This window comes from Chiroxiphia lanceolata, chromosome 15 (genome assembly GCF_009829145.1).
Source record: "Chiroxiphia lanceolata isolate bChiLan1 chromosome 15, bChiLan1.pri, whole genome shotgun sequence".
Classification (NCBI taxonomy): Eukaryota; Metazoa; Chordata; class Aves; order Passeriformes; family Pipridae; genus Chiroxiphia; species Chiroxiphia lanceolata.
This window is the reverse complement of record NC_045651.1, coordinates 18,360,216-18,372,060: the sequence shown is the minus strand read 5'-3', so window position 1 is coordinate 18,372,060 and position 11,845 is coordinate 18,360,216. Positions and strand designations below refer to the sequence as shown.

General features: G+C 48.6%; 1 protein-coding gene across 1 annotated transcript; it reads left to right on the top strand.

Annotated features, from left to right (window-relative positions):
* The first annotated feature begins 526 nt into the window (after window positions 1-526).
* SHROOM1 (shroom family member 1) lies at window positions 527-11,629 on the top strand. Its single transcript, XM_032702975.1, has 5 exons — window positions 527-648; window positions 6,794-7,345; window positions 7,726-7,873; window positions 9,059-9,331; window positions 11,019-11,629. Exons 2-5 carry the CDS (start codon window positions 7,026-7,028, stop codon window positions 11,271-11,273), a joined length of 996 nt encoding a protein of 331 aa, XP_032558866.1. The 5' UTR covers window positions 527-648; window positions 6,794-7,025; the 3' UTR covers window positions 11,274-11,629.
* The last annotated feature ends 216 nt before the right edge of the window (window positions 11,630-11,845 follow it).

Genomic DNA, 11,845 nt, shown 5'->3' with positions numbered 1-11,845 from the left:
AGCTGAGAAATTGTACAGCACGAGCTGCACAATGGGAACTTCCTGGCATTGCCTTGCCACTACTATTTTGTCTTGTTTTTTCTATCATTATTATGGTGGAAACTTGGAACAAATATTGTTTTGAGCCATAAGACATCATTATCTCAGCCCAGAGTCAGCCCAGCCTCGTGCACGGTGTCCTCTGGGTTTTGTTCTTCCTCAGCCACCAGGGAAGCACTGGACAGGTCCCATTCCCCACAGAACCTCTGATTCTCTTCTGTGTGTTCATCTCATCTCTCTGGTTGGTCAGATGGATAAAGCAAAGAGGGTGTGCTTTATATTTGCAAACTACTTCACACAGAGGGCTGTGCTCTGTGTGGGTCCCCGGGGCAGTACTGGGGTAAATATAATAACCCAGTGGATGGAAGTCAAGTTAACACAAGTGTTAATACACTTCCCTTCATCTTCCACTGGGTTTGGTTCTGAGAGACTTTAATTTAACATTTTTCTTCTTGCTTTCAGTGGTTTACAATGAAAATATTGCAAGCCTGTCTGGAATGTGCACGTTGTATTCCAGCCTTGCCAGAGCATTTCTGAGGCCCAGAGACAGTCCCTGAGGGAGCTCTGCCACCTCCCAGCTGAGAACAATAATGTCATTGTTCTTGTCAGGTGAGTTGTAAGTGCATTAATGATTTTCTCTTACATGGGAAAGAGAAGGCAGTTTTCACACAGTTCTTTAAATCATTGAGATCAATGATTCTGCTGCCAAGGTTTAGGAAATATCTTCTCCAAAAGAAATATGACAAGTTTTCCCTAAGGTGTGTTTCAGTGTCAGTCAGAGGTCCTTGCCTTGGTCTTCTAAAATACTGAAATTATATTTCCTCTTATTTCTGGTATCACCTGAGTCAAAAATTTTTCACTATATTGCCAAATTCACTGTAAATCACAATCAGGAGATTGAAATAAGGAGGAAAAAGAGATGCTGGGAATCACTGGAATAGGAAACCAGGAGAGAACCTTCACTGACAGACATAAACCAAACCACAACTGCTATTTCTGCAAATTGCTGTGAAAAGTTAGAGCCAAATTCTCATTGTAAATCAGGGTGGCTCCATTAACTTCTGTGGATCTGTGCCAGCACATCCCAGACAAAGACTTGGCTCTATTTATAGCACTGTCAGGAACAGAACTGCTTGGAGAGGTTCCACTGGGAGAAAAATTTGATTGAAACAAGGCAGATAAGGATGACAGAGGAATCTGCCTTCTGGGTCTGTTGTGGAATGTGGCTCCCATGGGGTTTGATCCCGGGCCCTTCCCAGCCCCTGCAGGTCCTGCTGAGCATTCCCAGCCCAGGGTGGCTGGTGGGACAGACCCCCAGGGCACTCTGTGTATCCAGTGTGGTGGAACTGTGGCACAGCTGGAGTCTGCAGGGAATGGCAGGGCAACCTTCACCTGCTTTTTTAGCTCTATGGCTTCAGAAAATCCAAGGTGTCCCTTCCACCAGGTACCTAAGGTTTTTATTTCCTTGAAGTCCTTAATGTGCCATGGTGACAAGGATGGGGAATGTCATCATCAGCCATGGATCCTTCATGTTTCCTGTGTGACCCAGTTACTCAGGGACACACAAGGAAATTTCACAGCTGTGGTTTAGATAACCTATTAAGAGGGAGAGAACTTCTCCAGACATCCTTGAGCTGATTTCTTACTGAAATTCCAAAAAAAGCCCAGCAGAAATTCCCACTGTGTGGTGTTAGGCTGTTTTCAGTTCCCAGAAACTAGTTAATTTATTTAGTGTGCCTCACCAGTCCAAGTTTCATTTATAGATTAACTTGTGTGTTTTGGCTCCTATCCAACTCTTGCTTTGGCTCAAAATGAATGATACCAGGACTGTCTTTGAAACAAGGCAGGAATGTGAAGTTTTTTCATTAAAGAGCAACATCACCCCTCAAACCTCTCTTCCTGCCAGCTTTGTGAGGTCCTGCCACAGAAATATGATATTGGAAATGGCAGATTAGGGTCTGGTGAGTTCAACCTTTGTAAAGAAATCAGACATGTAATATTCTGGAGGGCTCTGGAAAGAGTTTGTGTCTCCTCAGAAGGCCTGTCACTGGAGCAGCTTGTTTTCAAGACTGTTTGTTTGCTTTATTTAATAACAAATCAGTCTTTAGAGCTGGTTTAAATGAGATTTACTAAACAAAGTCACTTGCCAGCACCCATCTGGTGCCAGGTTCAGTCTTTTCTGAGGGGCTCGTGCTGCCTGTGGGTGTGTTGGGGGGTTGAAGCTGACAGAGGGGGTCACACTGTTGGTGGGAGCATCTCCTGTGTGTCTTCTGCTGGCTCCTTGAGGGGCTGCTTGTGGAGATCCATTTGTGAAGTAAACCTGGGGGCACCTTGCACAGCCACCAGAGGAACTGTCAAGTGCTGCTGATGAACACGGGCTGTCTTCCAGACTCTGCAGAAGTGGTGTATTTGTTGTACATGAACTCTGAGCTGGTGCTTCTTTCTAATCCATTTGCTATGTTTGCAGGGGGGTTCCTGGCTGCAGCCATAAATATTTGACTGTCTTAAAAGCTGTGACTTTTCACTGACGTCAGGATGTCTCATCAAGATGCTCTTTCAGTCTCCAGGCACTTTCTTTCTATGAGCTTCTGAGAAAAAGTGCAATGAGAATCCTCCCACTGAGTTTTTTCACATTTCTCTTTCTTTTTAGGATCTTCTAGATATTACTGGAATGTGATACAGAGAAAAATGTTCTTTTCTAACGACTCGGTTGTGGATTTTTAATGAGCCTTGGATTTCTGGGAATGCTACAATATGGCTTCAATTGGGAATGAGATAGAAAGGTGGACTCACAGGCAAGGTGGCAGAAGTGGGGAGCTGGCAGAGCCTGTGATCTCCCCTGACAGTGCTCATCATCTGTCGCCAGTGATGTCGATGGGCAGCACAGACCATGCCCTGCACCTCCCTGGGAGGGCAGACTCTGCCTACAGCTCCTTCTCAGGGGGTTCCAACGTGCCAGAGTGTCCCACCCGCTCGTGCTGTGGGGAATGTTGTCCTTTGCCCCCGGAGCAGGCACCGTACATGGACTCGGAGTACGTCAGGGGAATTTATACTCTCAGTGCTGCCCCCTCTGACCTCAGGTCCCTGCAGCCACACAAGGCACCAGCCCCGAGCATCCATCCCAGCTCTCCCAGCCCCCCTGACCGCTGTGGAACCGCTCCCACCAGAGGGACTTTAACTCAGGGACCTCCACCTCTGGCAGCACCTCCACCTTCCCCTCCCGCACGGCTCGACAGCTACAACATCACCAGACACCGGCACAATTCCAGAGGGGGACACAGCTCTGGAGGACACAGTGGGTGTAAGGTACAGCCAGCTCCTGGAGTGCAGGACAGTCAGCTGGCACACAGGGATGTGCCAGGGAGCCAACACCGGGATGAACTCACAGAGCGAGACATCAGGCCTGCCAGGGAAAAGACTCTGGAAAACAAGGGCCTTTCTTCTGATTCTACAAATGAGGCACCTATATCAAATATTCAGGGGTTAAAGACAGGGGCAAATGGAGAGTGGAGCCCACCCCAACAGCCTACAAAGAGAAGCAATCCACACATTTGCAGCAGACCTTCTTCATTCATTTTTCAAGAATATTTAAGGACAGACTCTGTGGCAAATGTGCCCAAAATACTTTCTGCTTATAATTCAGTTCATGGTTATAAAATTCCCATTGAGATGAACTCCAAGTCCTACCACCCAGCACATTCCAACCCCAGCGCTGTTAATGATACACAGGAAGTCAAACAGTGTCCCTGTGGGGTGCAGAAGCCAACTGCCAAAGCAGCTCTGCCAAGCACTGTGCCAGGACCCAGCCAGGGAAAGGGGCCCTTGCCCCATGCTCAGGACCTGCCCTGTGCCGAGTGGCATCCAGACATGGACCAGGATGTGTTTGAGGACAGCTGTGACTTACAATATATGGAGAGTGCTCTCCCAATAAAAAATGCTTCCAGGAAGCTGAACAGTTGTACAGACAAAAATCAGTGCTATGATTCTGAAGGAAAAACTGGGAGAGGTGTCAGGGAGCCAGTCCTGGATCAGCAAGCCAGAGTGCAGAGGTCACTGGGGTGCTGCAGCTGCGAGGCTGTGGGAGCAGAGCACCCTCAGCAGGAGGGGCTGGATCAGGGAAGGAAGCAGTGCTGTGATACCAGCAGCCAAGTGACTTTTTTCAGACCAAAGGAAGATTCCACATCTTGCTTAGTATGTGAATCCCAAGAAGGAAAACAGGATGATAACAGCAATCCTGACCTCAGCACGTGCCTGGAACAAGAGGATCCTCCTGTTCAGAAACACCACCCTGGATTTCAAACCCAGCTCTCCAGACAGCTTTGGGAGGACCGTGCTGGTGAACAGATAACCAGGCAGGTGACCCCCATGCTTTACTACCTTTCAGGGGGGACACCCAGCAGTGTCCCACAGCCCACCAAGCTCCCCCACAGCCAGGAGGACTCCAGGAGATCACTGAAGGAAATCCCTTCAGGCGGCTGTGCTGCCTCAGCACCGTGTGTGGGGAAGCCAAGGGAGAGCCCTCCGTGTGCAGGGCCCAGCCAGCACCCTCGGGGCAGTGCTGAGCAGCTCCAGAGCCCGGATCCCACCCTCGGGGGCCCTGCCTCATTCACAGAGGAGAGCTTCCAGAATGACTACAGAGAGAAACTTAAAGTGGCTCAGAAAAAGGTTCTTAGAGAAACCTCCTTCAAGAGAAAAGACTTACAGATGAGTTTGCCTGTCAGACTGAGACAGAAACCCTCTAAAAGGCCGTCAATTGAACACCTTCGGTCTTTCTCGTTATCCAGTGCAAACGAGGATGCCAAACCTGTCCTTTGCTCCCCTTCTCATCTAGAATCCCTGGAAAGTTTCAATAAAGATGAAGAAATACAGAAGCCACAAACAGGTCGAGTAGGGGCAAGGAAAAGGGTAACCAAAGAGGAAAAGAAACTGTGCTATTCTGAGCCTGAGAAGCTCGATCAGCTAATGGATAAGGAAGCATCTTGGAGTCAAGTTAGGAATGAAATCATTGAGCAAGATATAGTGGCAGCCAGGAGAAGGGCTCTGGAGAATGGAGAAAGAGCACTTTCCAGTTCCAGCATCTCCAGGACAGAGCTGAAACAAATCCAGCACACTGCACTGATGGAATACATGGAGCGAAAGATCAGCCAAAGGCCAGGGGGTTCACAGCACCTCCCACTGCATAAGCCACCCCTGCAGAAGAGGCTGTCACATCCCAAAGGGCCTCCTGGCAAGATTTCCAACCCAAGTGGGAGCAGGAAGATGCAAAATGATGAGGTTTTCCACCAAGTTTTCCCCAGAGAAAAATCACCTGATGTTTTTCCTGCCTCGGCTCTCGCGGCCCCGCCGGGTGTGAGCAGCAGGGCTGACCCCAGCAGGGCTGACCCCAGCAGGGCTGACCCCAGCAGAGGGGACCCCAGCAGAGGGGACCCCAGCAGAGGGGACCCCAGCAGGGCGGACCCCAGCAGGGCGGACCCCAGCAGGGCGGACCCCAGCAGAGGGGACCCCAGCAGAGGGGACCCCAGCAGAGGGGACCCCAGCAGAGCACACGGGACCTGCACCAGCACCTGTCCTGCAGCTGAAGGGTTCCCACAGGCAGGTGATCCTGCATCGGGGAGAGCTCCTGACAGATCAAAATCTACTCCTCCTTCCCCTCAGGTAAGACAGAGATCCCTAAAGGGGCCCTATGGGAAAGTCAGAGAGGGACTTCATGCTTTTTACAAGGACGTGGAGTGGCAGGAATAGAGGGAGAAAGCTTCAAACTGACAGAGGGCAGAGTTAGATTAGAGGCTGGGAATAAAATCTTCCCTATGAGGGTGGTGAGGCCCTGGCACAGATTGTCCAGGAGGCTGTGGATGCCCCATCCCTGGGAGTGTGCACGTGAGTAAGTTAAAGAGCTGCCTCTCCTGCAGTGCCCGTTGTCCCAGTGTGCTGTTTTCCCTTCCAGGACATGTGCAGATGTGCCAGTGGTGCAGCAGCACCGTCCCAGAGCTGTGAGGGCTGTGCCAGCTCCCCCAGGTAAGGCTGTGAAGTGTGACAGCCATGGCTGGCTGCTCCTGTCCTTCTCTCTCGGGATCCCTCCTTGTCCATATGGGAGCACTGCCCATTTGGGACAGTCTTTAAAGCCACTTCCACCGTGTGAAGCACAGGCTGGGAGTGCCCGGTGCCCCTGAGCTGCTATCCCTGCACAGTCAGATCTCTGGGATCACAGCTCCCTCACCCGAGCTCCAGAGAAAACAGCATCTCCAACAGCTCGGGCATTCCCAGGCCTGGAAAGAGTGTGTGATCAGCGTGGTGTGACACGGGCTTTGGGTGTGCTTTTTGAAAGGAAAAAAGAATATTGTGCCGTTTGCACCTCACTAACTAAGAAGTTTGTATTTTAACTCTCCATATTTGCTTTGCTGGTCTGAGGAGCATCAGGGGAGAAAACCATCTGAACTCTGTCTCAGCAAGGCAGTGACGCTGATTCTTGTGTAGTAAAAGAATTTCCACTGTTTCAGTCATTTAAAAATATCCCAATGGTTTCTGGAGGCTTGATTAGCTTAGAAAAAAAAAATTGTACTTTTAGCAATATTTTGAAATTTTTCTTAAATTTCCTAGTTTAGCAGTAAATTTCCAGTTCCTTGCCTGCTGACTAGGAAGTTCCAGACAGAACTGTAGCATCAGAAACATTTAATCATAGCTCATAAACAGTCTGCAAAAGTATCTATAGAAGAGGGAATGTCTCACATAAAAGGAATTGTCTTCTTTCTCATAGTTTCCGTGATCCTGAGAAAGATGGATCCAAGAATCATGGACGTAATTGCGTAACTGGACATGCACGTTTTCAGGATACTAAGGAGCTGACTCCTGAAACCTCTGTTCCTATCCCAAGAAGGGGAAGCAAGGAAGGTGCTGGAGTGGAGGAGGAAGGCAGAACTCAGTGTCCGAGTGGGAATGCTGCACTAAAGCATCCAGGGCAGCATCCTGCAGCTCCTGCAGAGCAGGGAATGTGCCCCCCCTCAGCACTGGCTCAGCCTCTCCAAGGAGACAGAAATGCAGCCAAAGGTTTGGTTGCACAGGAGGATGTTCCCCTGCAGACAGGGACACGCCTGCCCAGGAGGAGGCTGCAGCCTCCTCACCACCAGCGGGACCAGGAACTTGCTCTGGAGATCGTGGCCAAAGACAGGTCTCTGGTGGACATTCTCATGCCTCATCCTGACAGAAAAACTGCTTTGGACCTGATGGAGGGTTTGTTTCCTGTTAACATTTCCATGCTGGATAAATCACACAGGAAAAAGGGACACGTGCAGCATGTGCAGGAGAATGAGTAAGTAAACAAAACCAACTATCTAGTATTTTCCTGTTTTAGCATATGAATATCATGTATATACCAGTAGCAAGATGAAATTGAGCATGTTGTTTTATTTTTGTTTCGTTAACAAAATATTTTAGCTTTCTGACTTACATACCAAGAAATACCTGAGGCTATGGATATATGGTGGAAGAAAAGGGTTTCAATGATGCCTTGTTGAAGGGCCTATGAGAGACCTAGGCTGCAAATCTTTTACTCTGTGTTTTTTAAAAAATTAGAAAAATTCCTACTGTGAGAAGAGAGATTCTGAAGTCAAGATGGATAAAACCATGAACACAATGCTTGAGAAGAAAGCATTGTTTGCTACAGGTGTTTATTTTCTGTTCCAATGGCAGGAAAAGCCATGGAGATGGCCCAGAAGAATATCCTGAATCTGAACATGAAGCCGAGAGAAGGAGCGAAGAATCTACCTCTGAGGGACACCAAGTCCTGACCGGGAGCAGGGACAGCACAAATGACCCCGATGACATCACATCTAAGAAAGTATGTAGATGACATCAGAGGAACCATCAGGACAAAGTTATTGTTATTAATGTCATTATTGTTATGGATATTTTTATGCCAAAAATGTTTCACAGGTAACTTTGAGTCAATTTTTTCCAGAAAGTGAAGTCCTGGCAAATTGGCTTATTGGTCATGAATGGTGGTATTTAAATCCTGCCTGGTTTGATTCAGATCTCTCATCCCACATCCTTGTCTCCATCAGGTCACTGGGGATGGATGTGCCTGGAACAAGCACACAGGGTTGGTCAAAGATTTCCTTGCATGGCCAGCTCCTGACTCCCCATTTAACACTCAAATCTAATCTCAAAATCTGCAGAGTTAATTACAACTCGCAGCCTAAGTAAGAAATATTTTTACTCTAAGAACTGGCAGCAGTTTCTGCACATTCCAGTGTCCAGTTAATTCCATGCATGCAGGAATGGGGTAGGTTGGACACAGCTGAGCTGTGACAGATGTGCAGAGCTCAGAAGGGGGATGGTGCAGCTCTGCAGAGTCAGAGGGGCTTTTTCCCCTGTAGAAACCTGGCCATGCTCCTTCTCAGGTAATGACAACCTGCCTTCCTGGAGCTCCTCCTGCTGTGCACGTGGTGATGTCCTTCATTACCCCTGTCTGACTGTTGCTGCTGTCCATGGTGGTGTTGTCCAGCTTCCAAAGAACTGGTGGTGGTCTTCTCCCACTCTGGTCTCCAGGCCTTGTTCCATATCAACATTTCCCTATCAAACAGTCTCCTCTCCTTGCTTTGCTGCCCAGGCACTTGGACCTGCTTGAATCACCCATGGAACTGACTTTTTCTGTGCATGTAACAAATGAAATTCCAGTCAGTTCTTCCACAGTGTGGTACAGAGCTGTGGCTGCATGCCCTAGATGTCTCAGAGCACAACTCTGTGTAATATTGTAATCTTTGTTGCAGTTCCCTTCTGACAGATTGAAGCTGAGCTAGGGATTATATTGCCCATTAAGGTGATTTGCTTTTCAGAGTTTGAGAATTAAGTATGGCTTAGAAATACTGTATTTTTTTTTTCCCTTTTTCTTTCCTGGAGCTTAAAATTCTTTTAGAAATCAAAAATTTGGCAAAGACGAGGAGAAGCAAATCCATTCTCCAGAACTGATGTGGATTCTCTTGGGCAGTAACAGCTTTCTGGGATGGTGTTTTTCCCTTTGCAGCTGGAGCTCATGGCCAGCCTGCGGGCCAGGCTGCAGAGCCTGTGGGAGGAGCGGGAGCTGGTCCTGCAGGAATCCCGGGAATGCGCCGAGCGGGGCCAGGGGCTGCAGGACACGGTGCGGGACCTGTGCAAGCCCAACGAGTTCGAGCGCTACCTGATGTTCATCGGGGACCTGGAGAAGGTCGTGAGCCTCCTGCTGTGCCTGTCCAGCCGCCTGGCCCGCGTCCAGAACGCCATGAGCAGGATGGACGGCAGCACGGACGCCGAGGAGAGGGTGAGTGGGGACCAGCAGGTGTCTGGGTTGGTGGGTTCCCTTCTCTCCAGGGCAGGCTGTGCTCACCTCATTTGTCTGACAGCTCCCTGAGCTCCTGCTGCACTGTCCCACCCAGCCTGTCCCAGGCAGTGTCTGTGCCATGCCGGGGCTGTGTCCCCATTGAGTGCAGCAGGTCTGCTGCCAGGGCTCAGTGCTGGAGCACAGGAGTGCCCAGTGAGCTCTGCAGAGGGGATGGGGGGCAACAGCAGAACCCTGCAAGGGTCCAGGCCACAGAGGTGGCCTCTGTACCCTCGGGTTGCTCCCTGAGGAGTAGCCCCAAACCTGGGCTTCACAGGGCTTTTTGTGGGTTTGTTTTTCTCCACTGGTAATTTCACTGCAGGAATTACTGCCTTTGAAAACATACTTCACTTAATGGGCTTGTTCTGGAGAGCAGGATGTGTTCATAACTTGAGATAAAATGCCCTGTAGTTTAACTCATCTTTGCTGGAAAATGAGGAATTGTCTCATGTCACCAGGAAATCTTTTCAAGTCTGAAAAGTCTCCTTTTTGCTAGAGAAGACAAGCCAGTTTTATCCCAGGAGTGATGCTTCCCTGCTGTCCTTATTGCCTTTACACATGTTTTTATTAACACCATACCTGCTGTTATCTTTCATTTGGAAATTGGAAAAGCACAGAGCTACAAAAACTGGGATTTTCTGGAGCTGTGCTGCTGCTGACCTGTAGCTCTGGAGGTTCATCATAGTTCACCAGCAGAACTGCACTGAAAAGGTCCTTCCATGCAGTGTGACATGGAGAGTAGGATTTACCACCCCCAAAATGTCAGTTGTGTTAATGTGAATAATTTTGAGCAGCATTTCATCCAGACTTTGGCTTTGTGGTTGGCAGGGAGGGTGTTGTTTCTCTAGTGTTATATTTATACTCTTCATAGGAAATACATTTAAATCATTTATTCAAACATTTGAATAACATGCCCCATAAAGACTCGGTTATGTGCCATCATTTTCACAACCATCTCCTGCTCACTGCATTTGCCCTGATGGCAGCAAAACCAGCAGTCTCCATCTTTGACTCTGTTTTTAGGGTGTCAATAGTAATGATTGATCTGTGCTGGATTTATGGACACTGTCCTGAATTGGGACATTTTCCAGCAGTGACAATCATTGCAGCTGAAAGAGACTTTGCTAAATGTGAAAGGCATAAAAATCCTGTAGAACAAGCAAGGCCTGACTCTTGTGGGTTTGTTAACAAGCCTTTGATGAACAGTTACTCTCTACATCACAGTTATTTTATTGCACGTACCTTTTAATAGAAACCACTCTATCTTTTCAATATGTCATTGGCACTCTGGCCACATGCAACGTACAAAATACAAAGACATGTGCCTTAAAGAGCTTCTAATTGAATGAAGATGGTTACAGGATGCTTTAAAATGCCCAGAATGTTAAGTATATTGATTTCTTTTTCCTGAGGGCAGCATGGAAGAAGTGAGCCTTGCTGGGGTTTACCATGTCTTTACCTTACAAGCCACAAGAATGAGTAATTCAATCGAGAAAAAACTCAAGTGGAACACAAAGCCCACAAGAGGAAGTAATTAAATTAAATCAACTGTGGCTTCCAAATGAAGAACTAGAGCCTGCCAGGAATGCTGAGTCCTCACAGGGTGCTGCTCTGTTCTCTCACTCTGCAGCACTCGCTGAGCCAGCGGCACAAGCTCCTGTCTCGGCAGCGGGAGGACGCAAAGGACCTGAAGGAGAACCTGGATCGCAGGGAACGGGTGGTCTCTGGAATCCTGGCCAAGTACCTGACGGAGCAGCAGCTCCAGGACTATCGACACTTTGTTCAAGCCAAGACCTCCTTGTTGATCGAACAGAAGGACCTCGAAGAGCAGATTAAGTTTTTCGAAGAACAATTAGAAACTCTTGAGCAAAGTCTCCCCCTCTAACGCCCGCCCCAGACCCTGGTGTTGGTGACCTGGCCCTGGAAACCCACAGGCGCCCATGGCTCAGGGCTCACGGGGTGAGTTCTTCCAACCCTGCTGGTGCCACAGCCCTGGCAGGTGCTCAGGTGCTCTGGGGATGCTCCAGGCACACCGTGGACGTGTATCCCACTTGGACAGGCCAGCTCACAGTGTCTCACAGTGGGCAGCAAACTGCCTTGGGGACATGACTGATAGGATGTGTTGCTCCTATTAACTTGGTGTGTGTATTTACCCTTCTTGTTGTCTGTCCGTCTATTCCCAGATTGACACAATCTCAATAAAAGAACCGTACAAATATTTGCCTCCTGTGGGTGGGTTGAATGTTTGAAATGAGAAGCAATGTGGGTGCTCAGATCTGAGTGGGGGATTGCACAGAGCCCTAGGAAATGTTATGGACCATGTCGGTGAAACTCCTGCACTCACTTCTGCTGTTCAGGTGTGTGACACAGGAAAAATACCCTGCAATGCAAGAAAATAATTACTTCCTTTCTTGGCAGTTGCCATCCCTGAGTCTTTCCTGGCTCTGTGCAATCCCA

Excerpts from the sequence above, each read along its gene's own strand:
- SHROOM1 (XM_032702975.1), top strand. The coding sequence starts at position 7,026 with ATGTGCCCCCCCTCAGCACTGGCTCAGCCTCTCCAAGGAGACAGAAAT. Across the intron at positions 7,874-9,058 it reads ATGACATCACATCTAAGAAA|CTGGAGCTCATGGCCAGCCT; the intron begins GTATGTAGATGA and ends TTCCCTTTGCAG. Across the intron at positions 9,332-11,018 it reads GCACGGACGCCGAGGAGAGG|CACTCGCTGAGCCAGCGGCA; the intron begins GTGAGTGGGGAC and ends CTCACTCTGCAG.